This window comes from Petaurus breviceps, unplaced genomic scaffold (assembly GCF_028583685.1).
Source record: "Petaurus breviceps papuanus isolate PSGF00001 unplaced genomic scaffold, PetGlider_PUasm1.0 186, whole genome shotgun sequence".
NCBI classification, from domain to species: Eukaryota; Metazoa; Chordata; class Mammalia; order Diprotodontia; family Petauridae; genus Petaurus; species Petaurus breviceps.
The window spans coordinates 35,348,189-35,368,603 of record NW_027185798.1 but is presented as its reverse complement, the minus strand read 5'-3'; the positions used below and the strand labels follow the sequence as shown (position 1 = coordinate 35,368,603).

The following is a 20,415-nucleotide window of genomic DNA, read 5'->3' as shown; positions in this document are numbered from 1 at the left end:
AAGAGAAGCAAAGATACATGGGCTGTATTTATTTTTCAAAATTTTATTTTAAAATGAATTTGGATTAAAAAGTTTTTGTAATATCCCTCATTATAAGTAGAGATAACTTGGCACATCACAAAACCAGAGCTTGAAACCTTTGGTTTGGACCACTTATTGGTGCCTTGAATGTATGTCATTAACTTTATCTATATTCCTATGAAACTTTAATATTTAATTCGACTTTTATAGAGATGGTTGTTTCTATGCTTGAGATCTTTCCTAGTACTTCTGGTAAAGGACCACATTGTCTTAATATTTATTGTTCTTAAAGTCTTCCAAGGAAAGAGCCTCTTCTGGTAGCCTCTCCCAGAATTTCAGAACCTGAATTCTTGCTCAATAATATTCAAGCCAATGACCCATGGATGCTGCTCCCTTCTACTCAGATGAAATGGAAAACAGATGCCAACCATCACCTGAATAACCTTCAGCTTTCTCTAAATGTAAACCATCTTAATTCTATCTATAATTATCTAATTATTAATTATGTTAATATTAATTATGTACTAATATTAATTATACATCTAATAACTATAATCATAGTTCCCTTTTCTGGCTAAATGGATCCACAGCAGCCCCTTGACACCTTTCCTCGTCTCAGTTTTTGTTGAAACTTTATCATTCCTTTTCATTTGTTTCCACTGGACAGCATAACCTGTCAGATTTACTGGAGTATAAGTTAAGTTTAAAGGAACTGGCAACTCTTGCAATCAAACAGCTGTATTCCTTGGAAGTGATTTCAGAATCACCATCCAGGAGGGTCCCCATGCTACTTTAGGAATTAATATAAACTTGGGGTGCAAGACTCAAGAGGTGGATTTTAGAAGGGGCTGATTCAAGTATAGGAATTGAATAAGGGGGGGGCGTTGTGCAGGTTGGGGAGAGGTTAATTACCTGACAGTTTTTCCCTGTGTAGCCCAATGGGCAGTTGCAGCGGTAGGTCCCCAGGCCATCAATGCAGGTACCTTCATTCTGGCATGGGTGGGAATTGCACTCATTGATCTCATGAAGGCAAAATGGACCAGTGAAACCCACAGGGCACAAACAAGTAAAGGAGTTGATTCCATCCACACACGTGCCTCCATTGAAGCAAGAACTGAGAGACAAGTAGAGGAAAAACTGATGGTAACAAGGACACCAGACTTTACTAATGTCATTGACTGAGAATCGGAAATCCAAGGAGTCTAAAGTGGGTAAAGCTCTGTGAACTGACATCCCCAATGTCCCCAAACCAGTATTCCTTTTCATGTATTTCAGTATTGTTCTCTGTGCTCACCAAATTTGATGGAGAGTCAAAAAAAGCCCAAGGCCATTCTTGCCTCTACCACTGATTAAGAACTTATGAGATGAGCCCATTGGCTGACTTGGAAAACCCTGGAGAATGCTTACTTCTCCAAGTATTCTGTGCAGGCCTTCAGTAGCTTTTCACAGTCACTTTTTATTTTAGGAAAACTAATACTTTTGAAAAGGATTGGAGTGAAGACTCTGGACTTGACATTTCTTTCTCCAGTTACCACAGAAGGGCTGCAGAATTTGCAAAATTAGTGATAAATAGGGACACCTAAGAGCCTAGTTACACAATTCCCAAAGAATTAAGGATTAAAATGGCTTCCCATTCAACTGTAGAGATAATGGACAAGGAGCCAAGAGGGGGGTAAAAGCTAAGGACAAGGGTCAAAGGTTCTTCTTGCTTCCTAATGAACATTCCCACTTTTAAGATCCAGAAGACTGTATTTGCTAATTACCCAAATGTCAGCCACTTTGGTTGAAAGGCTTAGGAAATCGTGAAACCCAAGCAAATGTCTAATTCTCCACCCCAGAAAATATGGTTTGCATCAACCTCCCCCCTTTCCCTCCTGTTTGCAGCGATGTCCATTCCTAGGGGACCATCCCTCACCTCTCCGTGCATTCGTCAATGTTGTTCTCACAGTGAGGTCCATCGAACCCAGCCTGACACTTGCATGTGTAACTGTTAACATAGTCAGAGCAGGTTCCTCCATTCTTGCAGGGTTCACTCAGACACTCATTCATGTCTGTCTGACACCTATCACCATTGAACCCCGGCAAACAAAGGCATGAGAAGGTGTTCACTCCATCTACACAGGAAGCACCGTTCTGGCAGGGATCTAAAACAATGAATACAAGTATGTGAAAACTCCAAACAGCAGCATCCATGGGTCATTGGGATCAGTCAAGCTCCTTCCTTCACACCTGAGCTGCTTAAGAACCCAAAGGGAACACAGTCAAGCACTCCCATTTAAAGAAGCATCAGGCACTGGCACTATGACCAAAGACCCAGAGACTGGCTCAGCTCTGTTGGCTCATGAACCCTTCCTTCTCCTGATCCTGGTTTACATGGTATCTGATCTGCAGACTACATATCCAAGCTTCCCCTTTTGATATGCTGATGCTTGGCCCTCCTGGCAGCTGCTAATTTTCTTAGTTAGGAAAAAAGCATTATTAGTTCCAGCCTAGACTGATTTTCTCTGTTCCCTTTTGCTCCAAGGACATGGAGGATTTTGCTGGTTCCTTCTCTGTGTGAAAGGCAAAGTAGCCTGGTCAAAGAACTAGGGGAATGGTAAACAGAATGAAGGAAATGTTGTCCAGTATTTTATTCATATCGAGTCATCAATAAACATTTACTAGATACCTACTGTGTGCAAGGCACCATGCTGGAACCTGAGGGGGATGGCAAAGGTGTGCAAGAACGTCATTATTCCAAAGGAGCCTCTATCCAGGCAGAAGTTGGATAACTGAGTATATTCAGGTGGAGCCTGGGGGGAGAACTCCATTCACTGTGCCACCTGGCTGCCATAGGTATGCATGCATGTATGTGTGTGTGTGTGTGTATATGTGTGTAGATGTATATATATATATATATATATATATATATATATATATATATATATGAATAAGATTACCAATATAAGAGAGTTAATATATATGGCCTCTATTTCATAAAGGGAAAGATAATGCATTCATCAAATCACTCTTGGACTCAACTTTGCCCTAGAGTTCTTCTGTAATTGTTATTAGAAAAACTAGAAGTAAGCCATCTTCAGAGAACCAGCTTTGACGCATCCTTCATGGCAACTACTGCTGTTTCCCATAATACCCCTGTTTTAGGGCAGTGGGCAGTACCTTCCCACTTTGGTCTACAGGTTTCCCTCCCTGCTATGGAAGTGGTCAGCTGACCCACACACTCACTAGCAAGGCAGTCATCGATGTCTTCTTCACAATCCACGCCAGTGAAACCGGGGAGACACTTGCACAAGTAGCTGCCTTCAGTGTTATGGCAAACGCCACGGTTCATGCATGGCTTGGAGACACACTCATCAATGTCCACATTACACCGAGACCCTAGAAGCACCGGAGGAGCAAGCCTTAGAAACTTGGGGATCTTAAGGCATCCTGCTGATGGACGCCCAGGTGGGGAACACAAAAGAGGTCATCCAAGGTTCCCTTCAGGTCTATGCACCAATATAGCACTTCAACCACTAGGGGGCCCCAGAGTCATGGATGATGGTGGACAAGGTGACGCCAACTCCAACTTTAGCCCTGCGTTCAAAGCAGGGGAAGGAATGCTTGGGAGACCTGGAGGGCCTTGGCAGATTAGGAATTTAAATCTGCCTTTTGTTCCCCCTCAGCCTGAACAGGAGACTGACTGCTTATGGAAATTTGCTTTCTCCATCCCCACTAAGCTGGATGTCCATCTCACCTTGCCAGCCAGGAGCACACAGGCAGGTGTAACTGTCAAAATTTGCAGATTCCTGACAAATGGCAGCATTCTCACATGGGTTGGGATTGCAAGGGGCCAGCACTGTCTGACAGTTCTTCCCTGTGGGGACCAAAGCACAGTGATCATGCAGAAATAAACAAGCTTAGAAGAGTAGGCAATTTACCCTTTTGGCACGTTCACAAAACGGGTACATCAGCAACCACCAAATCTACCTAAAATCGAGGGCTGAAAAATGAGGGATGTGGGTGGTATTGCCACACATGATCTTTTTGTTAAGTAAGAAAAGCATCCATGATTTTTCATCTTGTTTTCTAGTGTTCCATAAATCCTCCATTTACTGACAGAAGCCATATGTACTGGGGAAAAGGGTAAAGGAAGTGTGCAGGAGGAAATGCTGTACTTCTATGACATTCCATTATTTCAGAGTTCTTTGGTCCTCAAGTAAATCCAAAAGAAGTGAAACTTTCAACTTACTTAGTGAAGGGCTTATGGAATGTTGAGCAAAAACATTCAATAAAAGCTTGAAAACAAAAAGTTTCTCTCTTTTGAGTATGGCATTGGCTAAAATCAAATCATAATTAACTGGCTACATCTTGGTCAAATTTTGTGTTCCAATCGGAAAAAAATACCTTCCCTAGATTTTGATAGAAATTTCCAGTGTGATGTCTCATCAGATTGATGATGCCTTAAATGACCTAAAGAAAAAGCAGACTGCTCCATTACTAGTCACAGTGAACCAGAGTCAATTAGAGATGAATGTGACCATATGCCAGGCACTGGGACTTTAATATGCTTGTGGTTTTGGTCAGATGTAATCCCTCTAGGTTCATACGCAGGATATAATTTTAATGTGGATCTTATCTACAGCCACAACATAAACAAATATCTTTCTAGTATCTGAGCAATTTGGCAACAAATTAAATGTTCTCAAAATCAGCTGCAGGCCTTAGTATGACTGAGCCATATACACAGGCATGTATATTTAAGGTCCCATTCGCTGCCAATACAGGCTGGTGAAAGGTAGAACAGAGAAGCTGAATGTCAGACTTCCCCAAAGTAAAACTGAGGGACATGGTGACTGATCGGATATGGGGGAAAAGGAAGAGAGGAGTCACGAATAATTGTAAGGTTTTAACAATGAACAGAAACAGGGAAGGGATGGAAAGGGAGCACTGGAAAGAAGTCGGGGGGCACTGGGAGATGACGATTTTAGGTCTGAACATGAGAGCACTTGGTAGACACTAGAAATGAGAGCTCCGGAGAACAGTGAAATAACACATAAATCTGACTTTGGAAACATCTGGATACTGAATACAGACTGTGCCATCATTTTAAGCTTCTGCCTTTGCAATTCCCTGGACTACACAGTTTCTCTAGCTTTACAGTGGGAACAATGATATAAAATAGCCACAGAGGGTGGTCCATATGGGTTCTTCCTTTGCTGTAGGTCTTTAAGGGGAGGCAAGAAAACCAACTTGCTTGGGAATATTTGAGAAAAAAAGATTCTCAGTTAATGTGGACTAAGCAAAGTTCCTTCTAACCCTTTAGAGCTTGGAATTCTATAATTACAAAAGAGAACAAGGGTACACAGGAATCAAGAGGGCATGACGTTTTCCATAAATTTCGGGATCCAGTCAATGAGCCAAAGGAAGAGGATTCCTTGAGAGGTAATTCTCTGTTATTCTGCTACCAAAGATAACGTCACTGATAATCAAATGTTGTAAATGACACAGAGTCAAGGACCTATTCGGTTTTAACATGTACCTGCTGGTCACCCAAGGAACTCACCTGTATATGGAAGCATACATTGACAAGTATAGCCACTTATATCATCAGTGCAGGTGCCTTGATTAAGGCATGGATTTGAGGCACATTCGTCAATGTTGACTTGACAATTGTAACCTACAGATGGTAGCAAATGAGAAAAAAAATGAAATTTAACATCAGCCTCATTGCTGCCTCAAATGAATTAACTCAAACAAAATTCACCCAATGTTGGTACATTAGCAGGCACAATGGAAACTACAGTTAACTCTTTCAGGCTGCTAGAAAAGGTGCCCACTAAATGTGATGAGAAGCCACTACTGCCCGTCTAGGTCTTTAGAGGCAAGAGGGACTTAAGCTTTTCCAAATAATCCCTCAGAAATGGTCCAAAGAATATCATTACATGTAGTAAACTTGATACACCATGGAAAATCATAACTTCTGAATGACACAGAATTTGAGAGTTGGAAGGGACCTTACTGGCCATTAAAGTCCAACCCCTATCTTAAACTCCTAACTCTCAAAGCATAATTAAAATGAGAAATAAAAGAGTACAGGATGCAGAGTCAGGCAGAAAACCTCGATTGGATTCCCTTCTTAGTCATTACCATTCAAACTGAGCCTAAGTTTCCCCATTTGGAATGGAGACAATAATACTAGTGTACCATCTTTCTGATAGAGTTCTTGGAAAAAAAAAACACAAACAACTTTGTGAATTGTAAAGCGCTGCATAAAAATGTGAGGTATCCTGCCATCATAGTACCACAGAATTTTGTACAAAGAACCTGTTCAGAAATGAAGGTTATAAAAAGTAAATTTATTAAACACATCTGATTTATACAGCCTATCTCAGTTTCATAGTTTTCACCACTACTCTGACATCCTCCTACCTTCAAAAGTCATAATATTCACTGCTTTTTTCCCAAAATGATGGTTCAAAATCCACCTCCAGAAAGAAAATGAAGAAAGAAGGAATCCCTTCTGACTTCAGAAAACTCAATTTAAGGGGGTTGTGAGGGGAAGGTGTACAGGTTGAGGGGAAGAAGGGGTATGCCCTGCACTTTTCAGTCTAGTGTGACAAGGTTCATGTCAGAGGGTTAAAAGAAAATGAGGCAGCCTTCTAGGATGATTTGGGTACAAGATGGAATCACACTAAGTTTCTGAGTACATGACAGGGAGAGTTTCATTCAGCTGTGCTGAAAACTACAGTAAAGATGAGACACACTAGAAATCTTCCCATTTAAGATATGGTGAGATCTTATAAAGTGTGGAAGAAATGGGATTATGGAAAACAATTAAGGTGATTACCTCCCCAGCAGAGGGACTCTGTTGCCATTATCTGGGTCTTATTTTTCCTACTAGACTATTTATTCCTTGTTGTACCTTACACGTCTCTGTAGCCTCCATACCCTCTGTCACAAGGACTTGCACAAATAAGAAATTCCAAAAATATATGCTCACTAAGTAAAGGAAAGATGGTTCTTTTTAAAACTCAGTTTCCAAATGATTAAGGATTGTAGGTCAGTAAAATACTCGAAAGCCTTTCTCCTGGGTTTTCCAAAAGAAAGCTGGTGGCAGAAACAGAACAATGGGGACCCAAGGGATAGTTATAAAGAACTCATGAATGGCTACTTTCCTAGAAAGCAAATAGGTGATTATCTGAGAATATCAGAAAACGAACAATGGTTCCATTGTAAGGGGATGGAGAGCATGGATCCCTTGCCCTCGATATGCCAACGTACTTTAAATACACTTGACCTCCACCTTGCTCTCACCGAATTGTCCCTGCGACCCACCGATAAAACACTGTATGCCTCAGGAGAACTAGAGAGTGAAATTGAAACCCTGTTCCTTCCACAAAACTGACTCTATACACCATTCCATCCCAAACCGGGCAGCAACGAGCCCTTTTGTTTTCACCTTTAAAGCCTTGCTTGCAGGTACACCTGTATCCATTCACCAGATTGTCACAGGTCCCTCCATTCTGGCAGGGGTTGGAGAGACATTCATTTTTGTCCACTTCACAATTGGTGCCAACCCAGCCTGCTTCACAGAGGCACTTGTACCTGAAAGAAAACCACACAATGCACTAGAGAAATTCCTGCTTTTGACTCTAAATTACTACTGCAACATAACCCTGAGCCAAGGAAGGGAAGGAAAAAATAAGCTCATTTAATCCCATTGACTTCAACCGTAAAAACAGAAGTAAAATCCAATTGAAGGCAACAGGGCTCTATAATTGCACAGAGATTCAGAAGCGGACAAAGAGCAAATGCATTCTTCTGTTTTCTCGGCCTGGAAGGCCCGCCTTGATGAGCGTCTCCCTGACAGTGATGTAATTCTTGTCATTCCCCACCTCATCTGTTCAAGACATAAATGGTTCAAATTGTGGGGTTGGGTTGAAGCCTCACCCCCTTGGTTGTCAGTTTGCTGTGAATACTGAATTTATAATAATAATAATGGGATGTTTATTTTTGTATTTAAAAAGAGCTAACTTCATTTTGGGCTTTTTGCAAATCTGTTAGTTACTCTGCAAATCCAACTAGAAATTACCTTTAGTAAAAAGTGGGAGTTCCATATATGACATCAAAAGTCACACCAAACAAGCTTACCCATTGGCAACACCTGTACAGTTCCCATGGATGCAGGGATTGCTGAGGCATTCATTCGCTTGTGAATAACAACTGGGGTGGTGAGGTCCTTCTGGGCAGATGCAACGGAAACCATTCACATCATTGATGCATGTTGCACCCTTGCGGCATGGGTTCGAGGCACACTCATCAATGTCAACATTGCATCTTTGTCCTGTGGTAAAGGGAAATCAATTATTTTTATATGGCTTTCCAAACGAATGTGTTTCACATGAAAATATGTAAGGAACTGGTGGTGGCCCAGCCAATTTACGTTCAAAACTCCAGAATCTTCTTTGCCTTTTTTCTTTATCCTTCACATCACAGACAGTGCTAAAGTCCTGTTGATTTTGACACCACATATCTCAAATCTGTTTCCTCTGCTCTACTCATATGGTCACTATCTCATCACCCATAATGGTATCCCTGTTTCTAGTCTCTCCTTTCCTATTCACTCTTCATACAGACAGAAAAATAATTTTCCAAAGGCACATCTATGTTACTCCTTCTCAAATATGCTCAGTAGTTCTCTATTGCTTGTATAATTAAATACCAATTCACTTAAGGCCCTCCACAATCTGGCTCTATCCTTCCTTTGTAACCATGTTCCATTCCATATTACTGTATACTCTGTATACTTTGTATACTCTGTGTTCCACCCAAGCTGGAATACTAGCTGTTCCTCAAACTCAACATGCTACCTCCAACCTCCCATGGATCCCCAGGTGTGCCCACATATCTGAAATATGCTCCTTCCTCACCTCCATCTCTCAGGATCTTTCTCTGGCTCATTAGCTGCGACCTCCTTGGTAAAGCATTCTTTGACCCAGGCCTACTCCAAGAGCTGAAAGTATTCCCTCCCTCCTCAAATACTCCTAGAGTACTTTGGGTCTCTTCTTTCCCTCACCATACCCTATCCTGGATTACACACATCTGAATATGTGCACTGAATCCTTCCCAATAGAAGGTCAACTCCTTGAGTAAAGTAACTGTAATTTTTTGGGGAAGGACTAAGAAAGGAATTAATAGATGATTATTGGATTTGGAAATTAGAAAACTGATAACCTAAAAGACAGAAATTTCTGTAAAGCAGTGAGAACAGAAGCCAAAGGGAAAGTAACTAATAAAGAGCCAGAGGCATTGAAGACAGGCTACTTCTGAAGAAGAGTCATCTTTTTTCAGAGTTGGGATGGATCTCAGAGATCATATGAGAAGTGGTAGAGAAGATGGTATGTTGAGGGAGTCAAGGGAATTTTCAATGGAAAATTTTGTAGATCAGGGGTGGGGAGCTTGTGGCCTCATGTGGCCCTCTAGGTCCTTGAGTGACTTTGAACAAAGGACCACACTCGAGGATCTAGAGGGCCACATGTGGCCTTGAGGTCACAGGTTCCCCATTCCTGATGTAGACAAAGGAGAAAAAAGCAGTGGAGCAGGAGAGATTCAAGCCACGAGAAAGGAGAGAAAACTGATCAATGCAAGATCCCAAAGGAGAGAGGAGGGGAAGATATCAGGAATACCAAGAAAAGGATTAATCCTGATGCATAAGAGGGGAGCCTCTTCCTCTAAGATGAAAGTGAAGAAAGCCTGTTTAGAGATATAGGGAGATTCTGAAGTAAAGAGAAAGGAAGCTCAGGAAGTTAATATTGAACAGACTTTTTCTTGAGCGCTAGAAAGGAGATGAAGGCATCTCTGGAGTGGTCAGGCAGGGTGGAAGGTACATGCACCAGAGGAGAATGGAAAATGTTTATATTAGCAGCATAGTTGAAAGGGAGTCAATATCCAATAAATAAAAGAAATCCCAATGAGCAATCTAACCCAGAAGAAGTCAGCTGGAATGAATTTACAATAGACCTCATCAACGTGGTTTTATTGCTTTTTCCAGCAACGAAGGAGAGAAGAAAGCAGAAAGCAGGTTTATCCAGAGTTAATGAAAAAACAGGAATGGCAAGAAGGCTAAAAAGATCCTCAGTTTCAGAATGGTACTGAACTGAGAATAAGCTGGGTACACTGGCAAGTGAGGTCGGCACTGGGGCGATGGACTAGGAGAACCAGGCAGAATCAAGAGACTAAAAATTTCAATGTTAGACTCCACTAAGAGCAGCCAATTAAGCAGGAGCAGGTAGGTGAGACAGTAGGATGGGTAAGAATGCCATTTTGGAGTTTAAGATCTGGAAGAGGCAGAAGAGTTGTGAGTGATGACCAAGTCTGTGGTGTGGAATTATCAGGAGGTAGCTTAAGTGCTGACTTGGGGATGGAAGTCACTGGAGACAGTGCCAAAGAACAGTGATGTGAAGGCGTTCAAGTCGCTGAGATATACTGCAGTCATTTGGATGCTGAATCATTCAATCACCAAACATTTATCAAGCACCTATATGTTTGGTACTCAAGACAAAAAGGCAATGAAGCAGTCCCTGTAATCAGAAATGACACTCACATCGTGGAAGGTAGACAGATATCTTGTCAAGGAGGTCAAGAAGGCAACTCTGATATGGATGGAAAAACTGTATAAAATTCCCAAGGAATTGTTACGGAATGGTAGTAGAGGAGCAAAAGTCTGAACCTTCCATAATTGAGGCCTGGCTGAAGAGGAGAAAGAAGAGAAGGAGGAGGGAAGGAGGAGAGGAAAAAGAAAAAGGTTGCTGTTGGAGTGAACTGATAAGAAAATGGTATGGACTAGGGTATAGGGGGGTGCAGGATCTGGTCTTATAAAAGGTACACATTTTTGTTTCAAATCTTATTTGTATAATCCTTACATACTAATATAATCCTTATTTCAGTCTACTTTCTTTCCATGGTGTGAACATAATTTAATCCTCTTTAATGATTCAGAAGGACCTTTAAAATCTCTCTGGACCATCAATCGAACCACTTTAATTTGGTAGTGAATGTGACCCACCTGCATATGGCAGCACTCCAGTCATCTGGATTATATCAGGCTATCTGGGCTGGAAACTGGGCTAAATCAGCAATGTAGGACATAAACCAATGGATGGTCTTGGGAATAAATCCTTACCACAGTCTTGATTTTTCTAGGTTATCTCTCTTCTCAGGAGACAAAAGAATTCCAGTTACTTAAGGAATCCAATGAACTGGTTTCTGATTAATCAGGGTTTTACTGTATATACCCACACCAGTCAGGCACCATTTATTAAGAGTTTACCATGTGTACTATGTACCAGACACTGTGCTAAACTCAGGGTTACAAAGACAGACAAAACACTCTTTGCCTTCATCAAGTTCACAACACACAAACAACACACACTAACACACACACACTAAGTGTAAGGTACTCTCAAAAGGAAGGCGTTAGCAGCGTAGTAAGGAGTAGGGGAGGGAAGAAGGCCGCCTGGAGAAGATGGGATTTCATTTGAGTTTATAAGGAAGCCAAGGGTTAGAGGTGAGGAGGGAGAGCATTCCAGACACAAAGACAGTCAGTGAAAAGGTACAGAAAAGAAGGCTAGTGTTGCTGGATCATAGAGTATATAGAGAGGAGGAAGTATTAGAAGTCAGGAAGGGAGGAAAGGGCCATGTTGTAAAGGTCTTTAAAAGCCAAACAGAGGATTCCTATTTGAGATTGTAAGTAATAGGGAACCACTAGAGTTTAATGAGTAGAAGGGAGGGGGTGGGGTACTATGATCAGTCCTGTGCTTCAGGAAAATTACTTGGGCAGCTGTGGTGGATAGATTAGAGTGGGGAGAGATTTGAGGCAGGGAAGGGAGATGGATAAGAAAGCTATTATAGCAGTGATGAGTCCCTGCACCAGGGTAGTGCTCATGTGAGTGGAGAGAAGGGAACATGTAGGAGACATACTATAAAGGCAGATATGACAAAAACTTGGCAAAAGGTTGTGTATGGGGGTGTCTGCGAGGAGGTGAGGAGGACTGTGAGCCTGGGTGACTGGGAGGACGACGGTGCACTGGACAAAACTGGCAAGTTGAGAAGGGAAGGTTTTGGGGGAAAAGAGTGAATTCTGTTCTGGACATGCTGAGTTTGAAGTGCCTATGAGACGTGCAAATAAATGGCAGTAAGTTCCAGATATGAATGAATTTATAGATTTTAAGGAATACCACAAACAGAAACAAACACAAAACATTCTTTTTCCCTGTCTCTCTCAATATCAATCCTGTCTTTAGAACCAGAAATTACAATAAACAGACATATACATTTAATGTGTGGATATAAAAACTTTTAAAATATCTTATCTAAATCCTTCAATACTGGTGATTTAGTATTATATGAATAAAGTAATACAGTATTTGGTAATGTATCGTAGTGGTGGCTATTTTCCTTTTTTAAAAGAATAACATTTTCTACTCTGCCATCTTGGCTCTGCCCCACAAGTATAACATTTTTCTTAGTAATTCATTTTAAGTACTGTTTCCTTGGTTTGTCCCTTATATGTTGAATTTAGAAGTTAGAAGAACTAGATTTAAGTCCAGCTCTGTGACCAATGGCAAGATACTTCACACCCCTGGCCAGGTCTCCTTTCTTTTACGTAAAATGAGGGAGGATGTTGGCTTAGGTGCTATCTGATGTTCCTCCCAACTCTAGATCATATTGGATGATTCTAATCCTAGTGGAGGGAACTCAGGAGATAGCAGCCATTGGCACAAGGCTATGAATTGCTTTTCCTGGGCCTGAGAACTATCCCTAGGCAACAATCCAATACAAGATCAGAGGAAAGATTCCCTTACTCCTTAGTTCTTTTGGGGAGGAAATTTTTTATTTGCTGATGGTTTCTCCCTTGTCTTCGTCATTGAGTCATAAGGATGCCAGTACAGTCTGCAATGAACCTTCTTTCAGGCAGTTTATGGAAACCTCACTTTGTTGGGGAGGAATGATGAGAATGGCAAGTACGGGCATATTGGTAAGAAGGGATAAGAAGGAAACATTAATGGAAGGGTAGCACTTTGGAGAAAGGACAGAATGGCAGTGATCCCAATGGCAGGGGAAGAGAATAGCAATACAAGACAGACAGAAACGTCAAGACCAAGACCGAATTTTATCAAATGTGGAAGCAAAATCAGAAATCAGACTGAATCAGAAAAGATGTCCTACTCTCAGTAAGTAATTCAACCCAATTTCTCCTCCCTGCCCCTGGCTTTGGAACCCCAGTGCCCAGGACACTTGAATTACATTTAGAAAGGAGCTTAATAAATATTTGTTGTTAACTGGGCTCCGTTTTCCTGGAATCTGACTCCAGGCTAACTTTTTCAAATGGCACTTTGTAAGGAGCTCTATACAGGATGAGTGCAAAGAGAATGACCCAGACATAGTTCCTTCCCATTAGGACTTCATATTCTCAGAAAAGGGATCAGAAGTACCTACTACATATCATACACCTTGTAGATAACTCCATAATTACTAATTAAATGGAAACAAGAAGTCCAAGAGGTATGGGATTATATGTTTATCAATTTTCAAAAGATCCAGAAAGCTGATCAAAGCAATTATGATGACTGACTCCAAAGAACCAAAGATGAAGCTGTTATGTTTGAAAATTAAGGTAAACTAGGAGACGATGCTCTATGCCCTGACCATTGTCGTCCAGTTCACTGTAATTTACAAGTGTAACAAAGCATTCTACCTACCTTTTGAAAGAGATGCAAAATCTCTTCAAAAGAAGCCATGCAGTTTTGGACCTGGCTAATGAGTAAATTTGCTTTGCTTGACTATGAATATTTGGCACAAGAATATTCTCTTCCTTTTCTTTGTTTAATTGGGGGTCAATGGAAGAAAGTAGAAGAAGAAAAAAATTCTAAATAGACAAAAATTTTTTTTTAAAAAGAAGTATATGTGTGCCTAACATTTCCCCTCTACTAACACTTCAGCTCTGTCTTGGGATGCTGTCTCAATATTTCCTAGCTGCTACACAATTAGAAAATATAGGCAGGTACAGAATACAGAATTTAATCTTTTTTTTTAAGTTTCCCTAACCTATGCAAACTGTTATTAAAATGGCAAAAAATAGAATAAAGGAAATAACACCATACCACACACTGCCAGGTGGTGGGCACACACCACTGGAACCAATGATATTTTAAACTTCCCAGACTAAGAGGCAGACAGAGGCCCTAGAGAGATGATCTAGGCCCATACTCAAATCATAACATTCTACTTCCTGCCTGGTGTGAGTTTTATACCACACCTTAAGTTTATTTTAGAATATTCCCAAACTATTCATTTCTCTCTTACTTTTCTTGCACAAGACCAAAAAGAATTCTGTAAAAAGTATTCTGCAAGAACTTTCCAAGAAAATTAGCCAGCCCGAGGCACAGGCACTTTTAACAAGAAACTTGTTATCTGGAAGAGTCTTCTAGGTTGACGTTCTTCCAAAGTGCTGCTTAACCGGAGACTGGGAACAAACAGGTCATTACTTCTTCAGCAACAACGTGCTTTGTCCAGTAGGCATTTTTTGTGTTTAACTTGCTATCAAGTCAATCTAAAGTGGCACATTTCAGGGTGTGAATACTGTCTGGTTGACACAGGCCACGCGTAGCCTTGGGTGTTGGCATGAAAGTTGCCATCATACCTGCCATGTGAGTGATTTCCCCAATGAAGAGAGGTTACGGTGACCCAATATGGACAACAGATATCCTTCTCAACTGCCCCATGATCATATAACCTTTGTGGCAGGCCAAGCAGGAGAACACAAGCAATTGTGAAATATGAAAGAAAAATAAGTCACTGGCAGGAAAATTATAAGCATTCATTTGTAGCTGGGTTGGACCCGCCTTCTGACATCACGGCTTAAAAGTTTAGGAAGGAAATTTCTTATGAGGGTTGTAAATAGCTATATGGAGGCCTATTACAGCATCATCATTTAAAAATATTTGTTGAATTTTAAAAAGCCTTTATTAGGTACCTACTCGTGTATTGCTCTGTAAAATAAAAAATGGTGCAGTGTTTTCTTAACCAGCACATGAGGCTACTCTGAGGATGCCCTGGCTTAATAACTTTTGATCAGGAGGAAAATGACATATTTTTATCCTTGTGGGTACACTGAGTGTCCTCTCTGTTGTGTTCCAACAAGTTCACTAGCATGTCTTAGACTAAAAAAGGACAGGAATATTGTCCTGCTCATTTATAATCATCTAAGAGGAGTTTACAATTTGAAGAATTTGGGGTAGTTTCTTTCTCCAGGGTGGGAAGTTCTCAGTCATGCCTGCCAAAATGAGGTGTCTTTTCCCAAATCCTGATCTCACCCAATAATTCTTCAAAAGAAAGTACCCGGAATGAGGGGTGGTGGTGGTAGCAGAGTATTTTTGGACATTATTTTTTACTGGTGTTTACCTTTGGTATACATACTGTGTGTGTGTGTGTGTACATTGTGTATATGTATATGTGTATATATACATATACATACAACTCTCCCTTCCTTCTCTCTGTCTGTCTCTCCTTCTTCCCTCCTGTATTATTTGCAGGTGTCACTAAGCAATTAGATTGAAAATCCCCAGTGATATCCCAAAACACTTCATGTCATGTATTATGGGGAGAAATTGGAAGTGCTCTTTCTGGCCCAAGCCCTGGACCCAGTGGAAGGGAATGTGAAAAGTTAAGTTTTCTACACTTTTTTTTTTGGAGGGGGAATGCAGGGTAATTGGGGTTAAGTGATTTGCCCAAGGTCACATGGCTAGTGAGTGTTAAGTGTCTGTGGTCTACGTCATTCTTCTGAGGGTAATGCGTTGGAAGGAAGGTTTTTGGAAGGAAATGGAATGTTTGTTACCTGTGAATCCTGATAAACAGACACAACTGTAGCGATTAATTCCATCCATGCAGATCCCATGGACGCAGGGATTACTTGCACAGTCATCAAAATTAATCTCACAATTCACCCCTGCAAAGATAAAAGCAAACTATCTCAGTGAGGTATTTCCCATTCTTTATTATTATCAGAGGCACAGACAGTAGAAGCCTCTGTGTGATTGTGATGATGATGATGATGATGGTATGCCAAAGTAGTCTAAAACTCCCCCAAACCTCTTTGGGTGCAATAAAACACCACAGAAGGCTGTAGGTCTCAGGTGGTACCTATCTAATTAAGTTTGTTCTTTGGTTGCTATCACGTAAAACCACAGCAACCAGTTTTCAACTAATCTCTCTCTAGTCAGAGAAGAGACGTTTCAGGGACAGGACAGGGACAAGGCAAATCAATTAGTAACATACAGAGTCCTACTGAAGCTGAGCTTGAATCACACTTTTGCCAACTGCTGTCAAAAGCAGTCCTAGAGAGGTTTTTTCTTTTTTTTTTTAAAGGTCCTCCCTTATTCCAATCCTAAATCTTTAAAAAAATTGGTTAAAAACTACCTTCTGTGGGTAAAGTGCTATGTAGACACTGAGGAAGAAGGGAGAGATGAATCACTACTTCTCACTAAATTTTTTTCTATCTTAAAGTTATGTAAGTATAATAAAGTAATATATGCATTTATGTATATAAAGTTGTTTATATATAAACTATAAAAGATATATACCTATATATAAAGATATGCAACTTTCTAATTTTTGCAATGAAATATCCAGCTATAGTTAAGGTCAATAAAAAAGAGAAACTGCACAAATTGCATATTTTGTCATTTAACTGGTTTGCAGTTTTAGCTAATTCATAATTTATCCCAGAACTTATACCCTAACTGCACAATTGTCTATTCTCAAACACCTGTTAATAATGGTGTTAGCTAAAATTAAAAAGAAAAAAATAAACAGTACTGGTTTCACTAACAAGGTCATTGGTATTTCAAGTAAAGGTCTTGCCTTCCTCATTCAGTGTTCCTTACTCTGTTACCTGCTGCCCCACTGTATGTGTGTGTTTGTGTGTGTGTGTTCTCAAAGGCAGAACAAGAAATGGGTAAAAGATATAAAGAGACAACCTTTCATTTTAATGGGAGTGATGCAAATAAGCTTCTTAGAAGGGGCTGTTTCATTTCTCTCTTATTTCCAGAGCTGAGGTCACTAATGAACTCCTCTAATCTTGCACATCCCATCCCTCCCTCACCTGTTACAATTCTGATATTTCTCAAATTAAATTTCATTTATCTTCCCACATATCCCAAGAGCAAATGGATTATGGAACCCTAGCTCCTGGCCCCTCCTTTTTATTGTGCTGGCTTCAAATGCAATCAATTATTTCTTGTCCTGTTCAGGGACAGGTTCTTACACCATCCCCCCAGGGCACCCACCTGATACCTCCTGGCATGATGGGATAATCCTAGGGAAAACAAAATGCCTGCCAGCTAACTCTTCACCCAGTTTTACAGCATGCTGGATAAAGTGGGATAGATAGCAAAGGCTGAGACAGCCCCTTCCATTCTAAGGGCCTCCATTCACTTGCTTGTAAATCTCTCAAATTTCTTTTGGGGCTGCAATTTCTCATGTCTGGGGACCAGCCCGGAAGCAAATTGCTTTTGGAAGGTTTCACAAAGATCCATTCAGCCCTTTTAGTGAGTTATCTAAACGTGGAGGGAGGGAGAAGCATTTTCAGCTGTGAAGGCATGGGGATGTTTTTTTGTATGCTTGAGTAATTCAAAAAGGACTTTGTTTCCAAACTTGGCATGTATGAGGTCCTGGATGAAGCCCAGGGCCTTTGACATGTTTGAAGAAATTGGTTTGGAAATAAAAAAAAATAATAAGTTGAAGGCATCTGACCATCCCTCCCCCTTCACCCCCTACGTAGATCACTTTCTTCAAGTCCCAAATGTGTTTTCAATAAATCACCCGATGTATTGGCAGGTACCCTTCTCACAGAGGCATACACTGGTTAATCTTTCTCTAATACATTTTTCTTTGATCTGAGAAATAGTACCTCTCTGTCCATGCACAGCTGGCATGGCAATAAATATTCATCTAATAAGTAAAACTGGAATTCAGGGAAGTCTGTGAAATGCTGCCAACTAAGAAAATAATCTCACAATTACCTACCATGAAGTAGCATGTTCTCATCGCTAACAAACACAAATAGCCATTCACCTGGGCTCAGTGAGTTTAACCAGGAAATCTATAACTGGGCTGGGGGTGGGGGTGGGAGCGTGCATTCAAACCCCTAGATTTATGGTAGGACCATTATGGATTGCTTTCACTTTCTGGAGTCCTAGACTGTTTCTCCCTGGTGACCTTCCCAATATCCAAGAATAATCTAGAGGCAAAGTAAGGAAACTCATGACTGAGTATGGAGAAAGGGATCCTAAAAGGATTATCATAAGAGCAATCATAAAAGTATGATCACAAAAGAGCTCGTAAAAGAATTGCCAACCAGAAAACCAAAATGTCCATTCCTTTTAGAACAGAGGGGAGAAAGTAAAAGTCTAGAGGCTACCCAAAATCAACTGAACTGTTGTATTTGAGAAAAAGGATTTCATTTGTTCTAAGGGGTAGGCATTCATGCGTATAATTCTAACAAACTAAAAACCTTTGCATCTATACATAGAAAAATGATCAATCCCAAAACTCTCAGCTGGACAGGAGGAGTGTCTACTTCCAAAGATATTTATAGATGTGGCTTTGGCTGGGCATTTCTCAGAATCAGGCCTTTAAAAAACAGTGGCTGCATGGATGCCAGGAAAATCTGATTCTGTGGGTGAAATGTGGGGAAAGAGCAAAGCCCCCAAACCAAGCAGAAACAAAGACTGTCTCACCTGAGGTGCCAGGCTGGCAATTACACTGGTAGCCATTCACCAGGTCGATGCAGCGTCCTTCATTCAAGCAAGGGCTGCTCAGACACTCATCGATCTGCTCACTGCAGATGGCCCCCATGTATCCGGCATTGCAGATGCAGGTGTAGGAATCAATCCCATCCTGGCACTGGCCGTGGTGACAGGGATCAGGGTCACAGTTGTCAATGTTCTCTTCACACAGGAGTCCAGTGAAACCTCAAGAGGCAAAATCACCAAGGGTTAACATTATCAGGGAGGGAGGCCTATTTCTGAATGAAAACGGCACACCTACTTAATATTCCTACCCTGTGGGTTTGCTAATGTAGAAACTTAGCAGAAAACAGTCAAATCATGGGGCTGTCCACCTCACTTACGATATGCTTAAACATCACACATAAATTAAATAGGCACAGACAAGTTTGGATAATTTTAATCCCACTTTTATTACCGATTAACCTAATTTCAGAGTTACTCTATTTTCATTTTTGATTAAATGGTCACTAGGCAATCGTTATATATAAAGTTTAGGTATTCCTATCTCCTTATCCCCTACCTCCCAGGTAGGAAAAAAGGCAGGCTGGCTTATTTGGGGTCAGAGGATGGTCTTAGTAACTATCCTCTCTCCATCAGCTATATCTAATTAGTCACAAGAGTGCTGTCAGCTTTTCCTTTTGTTTGCATGTCTTTTACATGAATTCTTCCTTTTCTAGCCCAGCCGACATCACCCAACCAAATTCCCGTTACTTCATATCTGGAATATCTCATGATTCTCACTCTCACTAGTCTCTTCTATCTCCAAATCACCCTACTTACCTCTCCCAGATAAACCTCCTAAAACAGCAATTTTACTATGGTACTTTCCTAAACAAAAACCCTCAATTACTCACCATTACTCATAAGACTAAGTTCAAACTCTAGCCTGCCATTCAAGGCCCCTCACCCCACCTATATAATATTATTTCCAACTACTCCTCAAAGAGAATGAAACCTGTGCACTGCTTGGGCATTCTCAATGTCCTGACATGTCCTATTCAGTCTCTAATTCCCATTTTGTATATGCAATTCCCCTCAGTGAGAATGCTTTCTACCTCCTCCAAATCCTTTCTCACCTTATTCGATTTGATCCCATGTATCTTTCAGCTTAAGTCTCACCTGTTCTACCATGAGGCCTTCCCTAATCGGCTTCATTCATCTTCCTGTCCCCGAGCTCCTGCTTTCTATAACAATCCCTTATCACTTACCCTTATCTACCTGTAGCATACTGGCATTCATATCCATTGGGATGGTCACTTTCTAGAACAATCCCAGGTGTGTTGCAGTAAACTATTACTTAACGATTTCATGTATGTGTGTCCTAGCTTCCAACAAGACTGTGAGCTCTTAGAACCAGCAACTATACTCCCGGCACATTTCTTCGATCTCTCCTAAGATAGCTCACACAGAGCTATGCATACAACCAGTGATTCCCTGTTAGATCAATGAATGAATGAAATGGCCACCAGGATTAGAGGGAATGAAGAAAAGGGCCAATTGCCCCCATATGGCTCATGGGTGAGCAGGCAGCAGGCCCTTGCCTCCTACACTTCCAATGGCCCTG

At 40.9% G+C, this 20,415-nt stretch overlaps 1 protein-coding gene across 1 annotated transcript in view; it reads right to left on the bottom strand.

The window, feature by feature from the left end:
- The window catches only part of NOTCH2 (notch receptor 2), a 182,157-nt gene that overhangs the window by 29,219 nt on the left and 132,523 nt on the right, over nt 1–20,415 (bottom strand). The window contains exons 11-19 of the mRNA XM_069090209.1: nt 18,801–19,034; nt 15,899–16,009; nt 8,155–8,347; nt 7,463–7,608; nt 5,567–5,680; nt 3,758–3,877; nt 3,247–3,399; nt 1,937–2,165; nt 934–1,135 (exon numbers count right to left, since the gene is read on the bottom strand). Coding sequence (XP_068946310.1) covers nt 934–1,135; nt 1,937–2,165; nt 3,247–3,399; nt 3,758–3,877; nt 5,567–5,680; nt 7,463–7,608; nt 8,155–8,347; nt 15,899–16,009; nt 18,801–19,034 — 1,502 coding nt within the window. The remainder of the gene's footprint in view (nt 1–933; nt 1,136–1,936; nt 2,166–3,246; nt 3,400–3,757; nt 3,878–5,566; nt 5,681–7,462; nt 7,609–8,154; nt 8,348–15,898; nt 16,010–18,800; nt 19,035–20,415) is intronic.